The sequence below is a fragment of the Podarcis gaigeae genome (genome assembly GCF_964106915.1).
Source record: "Podarcis gaigeae genome assembly, chromosome: 7".
NCBI classification, from domain to species: Eukaryota; Metazoa; Chordata; class Lepidosauria; order Squamata; family Lacertidae; genus Podarcis; species Podarcis gaigeae.
This window is the reverse complement of record NC_139683.1, coordinates 14,521,685-14,537,482: the sequence shown is the minus strand read 5'-3', so window position 1 is coordinate 14,537,482 and position 15,798 is coordinate 14,521,685. Positions and strand designations below refer to the sequence as shown.

At 47.1% G+C, this 15,798-nt stretch overlaps 1 protein-coding gene across 2 annotated transcripts; it reads left to right on the top strand.

The window, feature by feature from the left end:
- The first annotated feature begins 1,446 nt into the window (after positions 1-1,446).
- NTAQ1 (N-terminal glutamine amidase 1) lies at positions 1,447-11,954 on the top strand. Of its 2 annotated transcripts, XM_083749458.1 has the most exons (6): positions 1,454-1,895; positions 3,919-4,018; positions 6,378-6,428; positions 7,775-7,923; positions 9,443-9,567; positions 11,690-11,954. In XM_083749458.1, exons 1-6 carry the CDS (start codon positions 1,789-1,791, stop codon positions 11,794-11,796), a joined length of 639 nt encoding a protein of 212 aa, XP_083605584.1. In that variant the 5' UTR covers positions 1,454-1,788; the 3' UTR covers positions 11,797-11,954. The 2 variants fall into 2 exon arrangements, with proteins under 2 accessions (XP_083605585.1, XP_083605584.1); XM_083749459.1 differs by lacking the exon at positions 6,378-6,428 and having other exon boundaries at positions 1,447-1,895.
- The last annotated feature ends 3,844 nt before the right edge of the window (positions 11,955-15,798 follow it).

The window sequence follows — 15,798 nt, the reverse complement described above, 5'->3', positions numbered from 1 at the left end:
AAAATGTTGATATCCTGCCTTGCAGCACAAGTTTTCTCATAAGGCAGCGTACAAAACAGCAATAGGAAATCACATCCACAGTTGAAGATGTACAACTCCACCCCTCTAAAATAAATTAGCAGCAAAAGCACCAATAAAACTCAGCGATTAATAAAATGAGAAGGTGGAAATGCAAGCGTACTGAACGTCCTTTTAGCCAGGCGTACTTAAACGCGGGTGGCGCAGGGACGCGGGTGGCGCTGTGGGTAAAAGCCTCAGCGCCTAGGGCTTGCCGATCGAAAGGTCGGCGGTTCGAATCCCCGCAGCGGGGTGCGCTCCCGTTGCTCGGTCCCAGCGCCTGCCAACCTAGCAGTTCGAAAGCACCCCCAGGTGCAAGTAGATAAATAGGGACCGCTTACCAGCGGGAAGGTAAACGGCGTTTCCGTGTGCGGCTCTGGCTCGCCAGAGCAGCGATGTCACACTGGCCACGTGACCCGGAAGTGTCTTCGGACAGCGCTGGCCCCTGGCCTCTTAAGTGAGATGGGCGCACAACCCCAGAGTCTGGCAAGACTGGCCCGTACGGGCAGGGGTACCTTTACCTTTACCTTTACTTAAACGAAGGATCACGCGTTGCGAATAAACATTGGGCGCACATCTGAAAATGGCAGAAATGAGAACAGCCCAGTTGAATCTTAAAAGCTGGCAAATTCACAACGGAATTGCGTTTCCGGGATCGGACTACAGTCCATTCAGAATCACAGTATTGTAGAGGTGGAAGGAATCCCATGGGTCCAAACCCCTGCAATGTAGAGGCAAGGGCCACATAAAGCTTTTCTGTTGTTTCTGCAGCCGCTGACCGGCACACAGCCTTGAGTTCCCATGGTGCGTCGTTGTGCTTCTCAACAGGTCCGCGGAGGACCTTAAGGTCCACAAATGACAACATTTTGGAGGTCCCAAGTCACAAGGTGGTTAGGTTGGTCTCAACTAGGGCCAGGGCCTTTTCAGTACTTGCTCCGACTTGGTGGAACGCTCTGTCACAAAAGACTATAGCCCTGTGGGACTTGACATCTTTCCGCAGGGCCTGCAAGACAGAGCTATTCCGCCTGGCCTTTGCTTTGGACTCAGTCTGACCCTTATGCTTCCATCCCCTTGTGGTTTTGACTTTTAAAATGAGACTGCATTTTAAATTGCATTTTAACCTGTATTTTAAATCGTGTTGTCCCCCCCCCCCTTATGTTTTTACTGTACTTTTATTGGTGTTAGCCGCCTTGAGCAGGGGAGGGTGGGGTATAAAGAAATAAATAAATAGTTTTTTTTAAAAAAAAAATGCATCCGAAGCGAGACCCGCTGTGTGCAATTGTGCAGGACTGCATCCCTGCATCCAGGGCCCGTGTTCTCACTAGACTGGCGCTAGGCAGCAGCCTGGGGCGCAGTACTGTCTCTTCGAGAGGCAGTTTCCTACAGATTACGGTAGTTTTGGTGACGAATTTATTTGGGGCGGGCCCCCGAGCAACAGCATGCATGCAAATCAAGGCTCGGGGTTAGCAAGGTCAAGGTGGTTTTGCTGAAACCTTCCACGAGCTTTTGCTGAGGTTTCCCCCTTTCGTGCACAGCTTCGCTTCCCTGGGATTTCCAATCTTTGCAACGCTGCCGCGTTTCCCGGGGAAGGACTTGCTTGCAACACACCCAGCCGCGCGGTGCTTCCCGGGTCTGTCTAAGCAGCTGCAGCGGCGGCGAAATGCACCAAGCCTTTCTTCGGGAAATGAGCCCCGCACAACCTTTCCCCTTTCTAGCTGAGTGAGGGTCCGAATGGATCAGGCAGAGCCGGGTCTTGCAGATGCGGCAGCTGCAGCGCCGGCTGGCTATGAGCCTGCGGTGCCTCCTCGGCCCGGTTGCGTCTACACTGGCTGCTACTGGTAAGAAATCGTGCAGCACGGGGGGAGAGGAGGCGATTGCTGCAATGCTCCTAATAGAATAGGACATAAGGACCACTTTAATTCTAGAGCATCGCAGCACTGGAGAGGATCGCAGCTGCAACCTTTTCCAGAATATCGGGAGCTCTCCAAAATATTAGAAGCCCCTCCGAAGTTGATTCCTGGAGAATAGCTTCCGCAGAAATCTTCCCCTTAACGCCACTGCAGGAAGTTGAGACAGCTAGTGGCCGGAGGTTGTGGAAATTGTAGTTGATTGATGCTGGCATCTGTCTGTCTTGAGAGACAATGGAGCGGGCCTCTGGGGGTGAAGTCAAACTGCTGCATTAATAGCACCGAAATGACCTCGCCAGATAACAAGACCTGCCTTGCTGACATATGTTCACTCTCCTTGAGGTTACCTGATCACTGCACACACCCCCACACTTCATATGGAAGTTATGAACTTCCATCAGCATTGTTGTTGTTGTTTAGTCGTGTCTGACTCTTCGTGACCCCATGGACCAGAGCACACCAGGCACTTCTGTCTTCCACTGCCTCCCACAGTTTGGTCAAACTCATGCTGGTAGCTTCGAGAACACTGTCCAACCATCTTGTCCTCTGTCATCCCCTTCTCCTTGTGCCCTCCATCTTTCCCAACATCAGGGTCTTTTCCAGGGAGTCTTCTCTTCTCATGAGGTGGCCAAAGTATTAGAGCCTCAGCTTCACGATCTGTCCTTCCAGTGAGCACTCAGGGCTGATTTCCTTAAGAATGGATAGGTTTGATCTTCTTGCAGTCCATGGGACTCTCAATAGTCTCCTCCAGCACTATAATTCAAAAGCATCAGTTCTTCAGCGATCAGCCTTCTTTATGGTGTGCTCTCACTTCCATACATCACTACTGGGAAAACCATAGCTTTTACCATACGGACCTTTGTTGGCAAGGTGATGTCTCTGCTTTTTAAGATGCTGCCTAGGTTTGTCATTGTTTTTCTCCCAAGAAGCAGGTGTCCATCAGCATACCTGGAATCAAAGGTGTGTGTTTGGAGTGGGCATAGATTCTGGTAGAAATAAGAAGGGCTCCAGAAAAAGGGCTCCTGATTACATTAAACAAGTACTTTTAAAAGTGATTGGATCAAGCTTTTCAGAGTGGGACATGAAAGTGGAATGAGGAATAAACCCTGTAAAGAATGGGTTGGGGAACCTCAAGAACCCTGGGGCAATTGTGGCTCTCGATTGCCCTGAGGGGACAATTGCTGTCCTCAGTCTGATCCTTGAAATTCTCCCTCACTGCCCATGCTTCTCATCCCAAATGTTTTGGCCTGGTCGGAATGTTTCTTTGAACCCTGATAGTTCATCTTGCTTGCCTGAATGGAGGATAGAGGTGGGGGTTTGTATGTGGACACTAGGTAAAGGTAAAGGGCCCCCTGACCATTTGGTCCAGTCGTGACCGACTCTGGGGTTGCGGCGCTCATCTCACTTTATTGGCCAAGGGAGCCGGCGTACAGATTCCAGGTCATGTGGCCAGCATGACTAAGCCGCTTCTGGTGAACCAGAGCAGCACACGGAAACGCCATTTACCTTCCCGCCGGAGTGGTACCTATTTATCTACTTGCACTTTGATGTGCTTTCGAACTGCTAGGTTGGCAGGAGCAGGGACCGAGCAACGGAAGCTCACCCCCCCCCCCGTCTCGGGGATTCAAACCGCCGACCTTCTGATCGGTTTAGACCACAGCGCCACCCACTTCCCTATGTGGAAACTAGCCTACTGTATAAAATAAAATCTTATATTCATTGCTTAGACCACTTTTGTCTCTGAACCCAAACACCCCACTAGCAGGTGGACCTCAGAATCTTGTCCGGAAGCGAGTGTGGGTCTCACAGGCTGGGAAAGATTCCCTATTTAAAAAACAACATAAAGTCCTAATAATCAATATCACTGAATAGATTCAATGTTGAAATTTTATTACTGGGGAGAGCGTGGAATGGAAATGTAGTAGGTTGTGTTTATCTGTTTTCTCTGTTACAGTGAGGAAAATGTGTGGAAGCTTTGTGAATACATCCGAAACCAGAATCTATACCCTTTAGAAGAATTTTATGCGGTTTTCATTTCCAATGACAGGAGGATGGTGAGTTGCGGCATTTGGAACCGATTCTGAAATGCGAAATGACATTTGCCACGGCAGCATCGGAAGCTGGCTTCTATGGAATATACGTGATAGCTTAAGTGGCTTATTTGCTATTGCATGCAGAACAGGATCCCGGTGGTTATTTTAGGTTGCAATCCTATACCCACTTCTCTTGGGGGTAAGCCTACCTGAAATCAAGGGGACTTTCTTCTGAGTAGACAGGCCAAATGGAAATAGGGTTTGAAAGACAATGAAGATCAGGCCCATGACCATTACTCCTGCCTCCTGTTTTCTTAGTGGCCAACCGGATAGAATCATAGAATTGTAGACTTGGATGGGATCCCAAGCTCTATGCGGCCTAGGACCCAGGTACCTACGGGACCGCCTCTCCTAGTATGCCCCGCGAAGGACCTTAAGGTCCACAAATGACAACATTTTGGAGGTCCCAAGTCCCAAGTTGGTTAGGTTGGTCTCAATTAGGGCCAGGGCCTTTTCAGGACTGGCCCCAACTTGGTGGAATGCTCTGTCACAAGAGACTAGGGCCCTGAGGGACTTGACATCTTTTCGCAGGGCCTGTAAGACAGAGCTGTTTCGCCTGGCCTTTGGTTTGGACTCAGTCTGACCCTTATGTTTCCCTCCCCTTATGGTTTTGACTTTTAAAATGAGGCTGCATTTTAAATTGCATTTTAACCTGTATTTTAAATTGGGTTTTTTCTCTCTTATTATGTTTTTACTGAAATTTTATTGGTGCTAGCTGCACTGGCCGAGGAGGGCGGGGTATAAATAAAATTTATTATTATCATCATCATCATCTAGTCCAACCCCCTGCAATTCATGTATCTCAGCTAAAGCACCTATGACAGATGCAAACTGGATCTGAGCGTAATCTCATTCTCTAGATTTGTAGGTTTCCCAGCAACTGGTATTCAGGAGCATTTATGCCTCCAGCCATGGAAACAGAATATATCCGTCAGGATTAGTAGTCATGGATAGCCTTAAGGTAAAGGGACCCCTGACCATTAGGTCCAGTCGTGGCTGACTCTGGGGTTGCGGCGCTCATCTCGCTTTATTGGCCGAGAGAGCCAGCATACAGCTTCCGGGTCATGTGGCCAGCATGACTAAGCCGCTTCTGGCAAACCAGAGCAGCACATGGAAACGCCGTTTACCTTCCCGCTGGAGCGGTGCCTATTTATCTACTTGCACTTTGCCATGCTTTTGAACTGCTAGGTTGGCAGGAGCAGGGACAGAGCAACGGGAGCTCACCCCGTCGCGGAGATTTGAACCGCCGACCTTCTGATCGGCAAGCCCTAGGCTCTGTGGTTTAACCCACAGCGCCACCCTCATGGATAGCCTTATCGTTCATGAATTTGTCCAGTTCTCTTTTTAAAGCCACCCAAGTTGTTGTCAGTCACTCCCATCTTGTGGGAGTGCGCCCTGTGTGTGTTCTGTTCAAACCAAGTCAGTGTTTTAGTTGATATTGACTATGATTTGTTCAGGTCAGCCAGTTTCAGAGCAGGGATGATGAAACCAGCTTGCTTGAACGTACAAACCGCAGTTTCGGGTTTGGACAACATGCTAAGATGAGCTCAGTCTAAGTGGGAGCAGAAGCTTTCGATCATCTCATCACAGCCACCCTGGAAGGTGGAGAGGGGAGGGCATGAGTCTGAGGTTCGCCGCGAAATGCTAAACTTGAAATGGCTAAACTACGTTCATGTTAGGAGCAAATCTTCCATGGGTCTTGTAATGGTTCTAGGGGGTTGCTCGTGCGTAAGTTGCCACCACTCTTGGCTAGGTTACCTGGTTGAACCCTTTCTGTCTGGACAGCCCTTCACCTCGTGGCTGTTTCAGTCGCTGGCAGAATCTGTCAGTGGGCGTTTCTTGAACTTCTTCCAGCAAAGAAGTTCTTTGATGCCAAGTCTCCTCCTACTCTCCCTGCGCGGAAGTCTTCTGTGCAGGGAGGGTGTGGGCAGCGGAGGACCCGTGCTCTCCCCCACTGGTCTCCGGGGAAGAGTCCTGGAGCCTTCTCTCCGATTCCCCCACCTGCCCCCCTTCACCCCTGGTGTTGCGCTGATTTCCTTCCCCAGCGGATGAGCTTCCTCTCTCCCTGCCGGGCCCCTCTCCAGCATCGCTCTGGATCCTTGCCTCTCCCTCTGGCTCCGATCGCAGTTCCCTGACAGGTCTTCAAGAGCTTTTCAGGCACTCGGCATGGGGATATTTGGGTCTCATCCTGTATTCCAATGAAAAAAATCTTAGCTGCATCGGATAATATTTTTTTAAAGGCTAACTCAATGGTAATCAGAACTCTTTTATGTTGGTTTACCGTACTGAAATGCAGTCACCTGTTCTCTGTAATCCACAGGTGCCTCTTTGGGAGCAGCAAGCAGGCATGGTTGGTCAACCTGTGATTTGGGTGAGGAAATTCAGAGCTTCCTTTCTATGTTTAATATTACAATTGCCCCTTCCACTGTTGCTGGAAATGGAGTTTTGAAGGAGTTTCCCCCCTGTGTAGGCCTGACCTAAGAAGGACAAATGTCTCTGTTCTTTTCTTCTCATATGCTGTTTTTGTACCGTTTACCTCGGTAAAGTATTAACTGTTTCTTCTCTGTCTCTCTCTGGACTCCGTCTGCTTTGTCTTAGTCGCTCTGCTAACAACTGTTACTGCTACTTTTATTTTCTTTTTAAATGCACCTATTGCGTTCACAAATTCTAGAGAATTTCTAGAGAAAGAGAATTCTGTGACCCCATTTCAACCTCCCTGCATAACCCACAGTTAAAAAGCTGTAGATATGTCTAGATTTTACCCAATATTAGGCTAGAGGCCTGTTCTAAAGCACTTAATTCTAATGCAATTCGCCCAGTCTAAAGATGGCTGCGCCTCATTCAGATATGTGACATGCTCTAGGCCAGTCAATGAAATATGGCCTTGCCAGGAATTTAAATATATGTCTTGTGTGTCCATGTCCAGCACACTAGCCAATGCAGTATGATATGAATCCTAATTTATGCTCCTTGAGCCAGAGGTGGGAAGCTTGTGGACCTTCAGATGTTGCTAAGACTACAACTCCCATCATGCCTGGCCATAGCTGGGACTGATGGGAGCTGGAGTTCAACTGCATCCGGTGATATTTCCAGGTAAATGTATATTCTGACACCACTAGCTGAGATTCTTGCATTTCAGGGGGTTGGAATGGATGACCTTTGGAGTCCCTTCTGACTACTGCCTTTCATCCTAACCTACCTGTCAGGGTTGTTGTGAGGAAAAAATGAAGAGGGGGAGAAAGTAAAGGACTCCTGGATGGTTAAGTCCAGTCAAAGGTGACTATGGGGTTGCGGCGCTCATCTCGCTTTTCAGGCTGAGGGAGGCCTGCGTTTGTCCGCAGCCTGTTTTCTGGGTCATGTGGCCAGCATGACTAAAAACTGCTGACCATGACGAGGGCCAGAGTGCACGGAAATGCCGTTTGCCTTCCCGTCGCAGTGGTACTTATTTATCTACTTGTGCTGGTATGCTTTCAAACTGCTAGGTTGGTAAGCCCAAGCCCAAGAGCTTTGGTGGTTTAGACCACAGGGCTCAAAGTGTGTACTACACCAACTTGATTTCTTGGAGGAGAAAAAAATTCAATATTGTTTTTTTAAAAAATATTTTTAAAAATTTGATTGTATATGTTTTTGAATTGTTTTATTCCTAGATGGAGACTTCTCTCAGCCATTTGTCACAGATTCTTACAGTTAAGAAGTTGTAATACTGTCTACTTACAGGACTACCATGTTGTTTTGCTTCATGTGGCCAGCGGAGACCAGAATTTCATTTACGACCTCGATACTTTGCTGCCTTTCCCTTGCCCCATCGACACCTATATTGAAAAGGCTTTTAAATCAGACAGCGCTATTCATCCACAATTTCAAAGGTGAGGGCAGACATTGCCTGTGCAGCTATAACAACAACCAAGATTTGGGCCTACTCAAAACTGGCATGGCGCATTTCAGGTTTAGTTGACCTCTGCTGAACTTCTGCACTTTGCATTTCAGGCAGTATCATACCACTCTAAATCATCATGGCTTCCCCCCAAAGAACCCTGGGAAATAGTCTGTTTAGGTGCCCATGGTTGTTAGGCACCCCCTATTCTCCTCCCGATCCTACAGTTCCCAGGTTTTTAACAGCCACTCCCTCTTCTCAGGGAACTCTGGGAATTATAGCTCTGTGAAGAGAACAGCGGGTCTCTTAACAACTCTCAGCACCCTTAGCAAACTACTGTTTGCATAAATGCTATACAGGTAAGTGGATTTGTCATAAAGTGCTTTTGTTTTTCCTCTTTTTATATTTCAATTCTGCTCATCATCATTTTTGTAGATCGTGGATGTAAACGATTTGGGGCCAAAGCGAGGATGGGATACCTTCCATAATCATAAAGCAGGCATAGGAAAACTCCATCCCTCCAGATGTTTGGGACTACAATTCCCATCATCCCTGACCACTGGTCCTGTTAGCTAGGGATGCTGGGAATTGTAGTCCCAAACATCTGGAGGGCCGGAGCTTGCCTATGCCTGCCATAAAGCATTCTATGGCACCAACAGATTTAGATGCTCCTGTTTTGTCAGGTCAGTAAAATAATAATAATAAATAATAATAATAATAATAATAATAATAATAATAGTAGTAGTAGTAATATATTATTTATACCCCACCCACTGTGGGCAGCTTCGAACAGGATATTAAAAGCACGAGAAAACATCAAACATTAAAAACATCCCTCAACAGGGCTGCCTTCAGATGTCTTCTAAAAGTCAGATAGTTCCTTATCTCCTTGGCATCTGATGGGAAGGCGTTCCACAGGGTGGGCGCCACTACTGAGAAGGCCCTCTGCCTGGTTCCCTGTAACCTCACTTCTCACAGGGGGGGAACCTCCAGAAGGCCCTTGGAGCTGGACCTCAGTGTCCAGGCTGAACAATGTGGGTGGAGATGCTCCTTCAAGAACTACACAATGATAAAGCAGGTTTTGCCTACAAAAATATTTGCAGCAGTGCACTTGTTAGTCTTTTAAAGTGCCACAGAGAGAGAGTCACATGGTTGCTTTTGCTTCCAGGTCAATTCTATGATTTCTACTTGGACGTAAGCCCCACTGTGATCAGTGGGGCTATATTCTCATATAGGTCTCTGTAGCCCTAGGGTGCACTCCCTTAACCTGAAAGTTAAGCCCCATTGCATTGCGATTTAAACCAGACTTCAAAAATGTAATTTGCAAAACGTGTGTGTTTAAAGTGGATTTCCTTTTAAAACAGTTCACGGTTAACTACATTTGAGGAGTTTGATGCCTAACGATCCGTGTTTGGTCCAGCAGTAGCTGCAAATACTAGGAGCAGAGTCAGCCCTGATGTTTCCATTGCAGACTATGCAATCCCCGTCACATAAGTGTTTGGCTTGTTTAGAAAAGTCCGGTTGGTTCGAGCCGACGTGTACCTGAAGACGTTTGCTTCTGACCGATCCCACATGAAAGATGCCAGCGGGAACTGGCAAAAGCCGCCTCCGTTATACCCATGCATTGAAACCGCAGGTAAGTTGTTTTAGACTCCCGCTACACAGTGGCGTAGCGTGGGTTGTCAGCACCCGGGGCAAGGCAAGTAATTTGCGCCCCCTAACCCCTAACCTGCCGCCGCTGCCAGCTTCTTCTTGCTGCTGCCTGGGCTGGTCTGGTGTGGTTCTCCCCCACGCTCAGTGCTGCGCTGGGCGGCCGCTGCACTGTCCCTCCCCCAGATAGTCCCTCGCTCTTTCTCCGCACTGCACGCCTGGCACCCACCCCCTCCACAGTGGGCGGCGCCCCGGCAGCTCGGATCGGATTCGCACAGCCAGCACTGCAGTGAGAGAGAGTGAGTGAGCCAGGTAGGGGCAGAGAGCTGCGAGTGCGAGCACGCCCCCCCCCAGATGTTGCGCCCGGTGTGGCCAGCCCCCCTTGCACCCCCCACGCTACGCCACTGCCGCTACACCTGCAGTCTTAACATTCCCTTCGCAGGCTCAAAGCATTTTATATATTTGACAGGATGGACGCATCTGCATTACACGTCCAAAGCAGTATCACACCGGTTTAAACAGTCCTGGCTCCCACCAAAGTATCATGAGAACCGTAGTCTGAGAGCTGTTAGGACGCTCTCAGTCCTCCTTTTGCCTTTTCTACAATGAATGGCAGTGTCTCTCCAGGTTTGCAGACAAGGGTCTTGAGCGTGGGACAGATGTTCTTGTCAGATGTCAAAACCTTCCTACCAGCAGCCAAATTGCCTAGAGGTATTTTAGGGGTCTGTTTAGGAACCTCCACCACTCAAATATACTACTTTTTTTTTAAAAAAATCATTTTTATTGGTTTTACAAATACAAAGTACAAATAAACACAAACTAGTAAAGATAATCTGGGACGTGGGTGACGCTGTGGGTTAAATCACAGAGCCTAGGGCTTGCCGATCAGAAGGTCGCGGTTCGAATCCCCGCGACGGGGTGAGCTCCCATTGCTCGATCCCAGCTCCTGCCCACCTAGCAGTTGGAAAGCACATCAAAGTGCAAGTAGATAAATAGGTACCGCTCCGGCAGGAAGGTAAATGGTGTTTCTGTGCGCTGCTCTGGTTCGCCAGAAGTGGCTTAGTCATGCTGGCCACGTGACCCGAAAGCTGTACACCGGCTCCCTCGGCCAATAAAATGAGATGAGCGCTGCAACCCCAGAGTCGGTCACGATGGGACATAATGGTCAGGGGTCCCTTTACCTTTACCTAGTAAAGATAATCTGTATAAAGAGATTCTGAATCTTGGGACTCCCCCTGCATTCCCCCCATGGGGTCTCATTTTAAGAATCTACATAACTCCATCAAACCATATTGTCCATTGTATTTTTTTATACTACAAGTGAGTCAAAATCCTGCTCTTGTTTCCATCTGCTTACAGTGGTCTCCTAAATAGCTTATAATTTTTTCCCATTCGTTTATTAAGTTTTTACCCTCTTGGTTCCTGAGTTTTCCTGTCAGCTTTGCCATCTCGGCACAGTCCATCAGCTTGGTTTGCCATTCTTCTCTGGTAGGGACTTTATCTTCTTTCCAACTCCGGGCTAATAACACCCAGGCGGCTGTTGTTCCATACATTAAAAAGTCTTTTCTGCTCCTTTGGTAGATTGATACCTGTAATTACTAATAAAAAAGCTTCTGGTTTCTTAAGAAAAGTTATTTTCAACATTTTTATTTTTTTATTCATTATGTATCATCTCAAATGTACTCTTGACATCATTGGTGTTGACCTTTAAAGCCCTAAACGGCCTCGGCCCAGTATACCTGAAGGAGCGTCTCCACCCCCATCGTTCTGCCCGGACACTGAGGTCCAGCGCCGAGGGCCTTCTGGCGGTTCCCTCACTGCGAGAAGCAAAGCTACAGGGAACCAGGCAGAAGGCCTTCTCGGTAGTGTCGTGCGCCCTGTGGAACGCCCTCCCACCAGATGTCAAAGATAACAACTACCTGACATTTAGAAGACATCTGAAGGCAGCCCTGTTCATGGAAGTTTTTAATGTGTGACATCTTAATGTATTTTTAATCTTTGTTGGAAGCAGCCCAGAGTGGCTGGGGAAACCCAGCCAGATGGGCGGGGTACAATAAATAAATAAACAAATAAATATCTCTTCCCTCTCTCTCTTTTTTGAAAAACAGACTTCAAGATGAACCTAGATGACTTCATCAGTATGAATCCAGATGTTGGATGGGGATCTGTGCTGTCTCTCCCTGAATTTGTGCAAGGGTTCGGCAGCCAGAACTGATTTTTGACTCACGGCGAAGAAATCCTTTTGACGAGCGCCATACCTATTTATTGCATTCAGGTGTTTAAAGTTGGACTAATCGTACTGGTTGCATTTGGGTGGGGGGAAATAAAAGAAAATGTACTGAATGGAATAAAACCTTTTTTAAAAAAATTAAATTAAATATATTTATATATATTGAGAGGAGCCAAAATAACATAGGAAGACTAGATCGTTGGTCCATTTAGCTCAGTATTGTCTACCCTGACTGGCAACAACTCTCCAGGGTTTCAGACTAGGAGCTCTCAGACATGCCAGTGTTTGACTCCGGGAACCTCTGCATACATTAAGCCGTTTTTCTTGTGAAATCCTTCATGTTCTAGATTGTTCTATCTTCTATCGGCAGAGGAGTCCCCTGTAGGACACAAGTGAAGCCGCTCAGGTGTGGGCAATAGGTAGATGGGTAAGGATGCTTTGAGAGGCGTGTGAGAAGGGGGAAATATAAAAGACCTGCTTAGAACATCCAGACCAGCAGATTCTGCCTAAAACTGGGAGGCTCAGTCGCAATATCTCCAAAGCAAGTACAGTCATACCTCGGGTTAAATTTGCTTCAAGTTGAGCGCGTTCGAGTTGTGCTCCACAGCAACCCGGAAGTAACGGAGCGCATCAAAAAAAGAAGATCATGGCCACTGGTCCCATCACCTCCTGGCAAATAGAAGGGGAAGAAATGGAGGCAGTTAATAACTTAATTCATTCTGGAGGTCCGTTCTTAACCTGAAAATGTTCTTAACCTGAAGCACCACTTTAGCTAATGGGGCCTCCCGCTGCCGCTGCACCGCTGCTGTGAGATTTCTGTTCTCATCCTGAAGCAAAGTTCTTAACCCGAGGTACTATTTCTGGGCTAGCGGAGTCTGTAACCCGAGGTACCACTGTATGTGGAAAGCTGAGCTACGAAGCTCCTTTCTATGAAGGCAAATGCTGTGGCAAAGAATTTAGCAAATTGTAAAAAAAATAAATGGGTCAAGATATCGGTAGAAAAACTATGCCGGTAATTCCCAGCTGATTGTACCAAACTGTGCACCCACCTGCTACCTTGTTTAGTGGGATAAATGATCTCACCTAAGCCAGCATCATGCGAAAGGCTGGGCTGGATGAATCCCTAGCTGGAATTAAGATTGCCGGAAGAAATATCAATGACCTCAGATAGGCAGATGACACAACCTTGATGGCAGAAAGTGAGGAGGAATTAAAGAACCTTTTATTGAGGGTGAAAGAGGAGAGCGCAAAATATGGTCTGAAGCTCAACATCAAAAAAACGAAGATCATGGCCACTGGTCCCATCACCTCCTGGCAAATAGAAGGGGAAGAAATGGAGGCAGTGAGATATTTTACTTTCTTGGGCTCCATGATCACTGCAGATGGTGACAGCAGCCACAAAATTAAAAGACGCCTGCTTCTTGGGAGAAAAGCAATGACAAACCTAGACAGCATCTTAAAAAGTAGAGACATCACCTTGCCAACAAAGGTCCGTATAGTAAAAGCTATGGTTTTCCCAGTAGTGATGTATGGAAGTGAGATTTGGACCATAAAGAAGGCTGATTGCCGAAGAATTGATGCTTTTGAATTATGGTGCTGGAGGAGACTCTTGAGAGTCCCATGGACTGCAAGAAGATCAAACCTATCCATTCTGAAGGAAATCAGCCCTGAGTGCTCAGTGGAAGGACAGATTGAAGCTCAGGCTCCAATACTTTGGCCACCTCATGAGAAGAGAAGACTCCCTGGAAAAGACCCTGATGTTAGGAAAGATGGAGGGCACAAGGAGAAGGGGAAAACAGAGGACGAAATGGTTGGACAATGTTCTCGAAGCTACCAGCATGAATTTGACCAAACTGCGGGAGGCAGTGGAAGACAGAAGTGCCTGGCGTGCTCTGGTCCATGGTCCACGACTAAACAACAACAAGCCAGGACAAATTGACAATAGCCAAATGATATTCTCATTTAGATCTGAATGTTCTCAACCAGAACTCGGAAGCACTTTTATTACCATTTACACCCCAAGGCTGGAAAAGAGGCTGTTTATTTTCATTCATACGAAAAATGTGTTGCATTTTGAGCTGCACCATGAATTGGATATCTGTAGAGGTAATAATTGTTTTATTATTGAAGGCAATTAACGTTTTGAATGCAGCTTGGAATTTTCTCTGCGTGCAGATCTATCTTTAGCCAGCAGAGTGTGCTTTTAGCATTGGACAAAGGGCAGCGCAGATTATAAGATTTTCAGAGGCTTGGATGCTTCCGGCTTGCGGATTTTTGAAGTGTTTCAAAAGCTAGTAAAGTTTATGTGACTTGAAGGGATGGCAGGGGAAAGAAATTATGTACACCGCAGGCAAAGAAGCCTCTCTCATCCTCCCTTCGACCAGCTTTGAAATGGGAAAAGGGCAGACAAAAATAAGTACTTATCCACACATCACAAAACTCATTCATTCAATTAACTGAATTGCCACAAGATGATCAGTAGCTCAGAGAGCTGTAAAAAGGAATAGGTGCATTTTTGAAGGCATGTTATGTTGATCAGTAGCTAGTAGCCGTGATGGCTTAAACCAGGCATGTCCAAAGCCCGTTTCAGGGGACCTAATCTGGCCCGCCAGTCGATTTAATACCATGGCAATATATCTCCTGGGATAAAATCCTAAAAGAAGCTCAACAACTTTGGGGTAATTTTTTTTTAAAAAAGCATGTTCACTTCATCAAATCTGGCCCTCTTTTAAAAAAGTTTGGACACCCCTGGTTAAGTGGAGTTGCAGTACACCTCTGAATACAGTGGTACCTCAGGTTAAGTACTTAATTCGTTCCAGAGGTCCGTACCTAACCTGAAACTGTTCTTAACCTGAAGACCACTTTAGCTAATGGGGCCTCCTGCTACTGCCGCGCCGCTGGAGCATGATTTCTGTTCTCATCCTGAAGCAAAGTTCTTAACCTAAAGCACTATTTCTGGGTTAGCAGAGTCTGTAACCTGAAGCATATGTAACCTGAGGTACCACTGTACTAGAGGTGTTGGATTCATAGAATTTTAGGGACAGGAATATGTATCTGTCCCATACAGGGATCAAACCTGCAACCTTGGCATTATCTGCACTAGGTGCTAACCAACTGAGCTATCCAAACAGCCTCAGCCCAGTATACCTGAAGGAGCGTCTACCCCCATCGTTCTGCCTGGACGCTGAGGTCCAGTGCCGAGGGCCTTCTGGCGGTTCCCTCACTGCGAGAAGCAAAGCTACAGGGAACCAGGCAGAGGGCCTTCTCTGTAGTGGCGCCCGCCCTGTGGAATGCCCTCCCACCAGATGTCAAAGAAATAAACAACCACCTGACATTTAGAAGACATCTGAAGGCAGCCCTGTTCATTAACATGTGTGACATTTAAATGTATTTTTAATCTTTGTTGGAAGCCGCCCAGAGTGGCTGGGGAAACCCAGCCAGATGGGCGGGGTACAAATAATAAAATAAAATAATAATATCCAATGCTCCTCCTGCTTAAAGGCTTCCAGGGGCAATTGATTGGGATATGGCCCCAGAGGGTTGGTTTAGGGTGAATGCAACCTTCAAGCAAAAAAACAAAAAACAGAACAGACTTCCTGCTATAGATAATTCTGAGAAGTGGCTGTTTTTGAAGGTCTCCTGTAGCTTTTCGATGGGAAGACTAATACTGTGTTCTCTCACTAGGTGTCACTGTTTGCAATTTGTCTCCTATTGAATGAACAAAGGTCTAAACCAGGCATGTCCAAAGTCCGTTTTGGGGGCTTAATCCGGCCCCTGTGGCAGTTTATTTCCTGCGGGGAAATCCTAAAAAAACCTCAACAACTTCAATCCTAAAAAAAAAAACCTCAACAACTTTGGTCGGCCCCCACGGCCCTTCACTTCATCAAATCTGGCCCTCTTTGAAAAAAGTTTGGACACCACTGGGACTCTAAGCATAAAGCTGTCCATTCCTCATGTACATGATTTGAGCACTGTCATGGCAGTGGA

What these genes read in the sequence shown, in the direction of transcription:
- NTAQ1 (XM_083749458.1), top strand. Translation starts at nt 1,789, where the DNA reads ATGGATCAGGCAGAGCCGGGTCTTGCAGATGCGGCAGCTGCAGCGCCG. An exon ending in TTTCCAATGACAGGAGGATG is followed by an intron (nt 4,019 to 6,377) that starts GTGAGTTGCGGC and finishes TGTAATCCACAG; the next exon opens with GTGCCTCTTTGGGAGCAGCA. An exon ending in TTGGTCAACCTGTGATTTGG is followed by an intron (nt 6,429 to 7,774) that starts GTGAGGAAATTC and finishes GTCTACTTACAG; the next exon opens with GACTACCATGTTGTTTTGCT.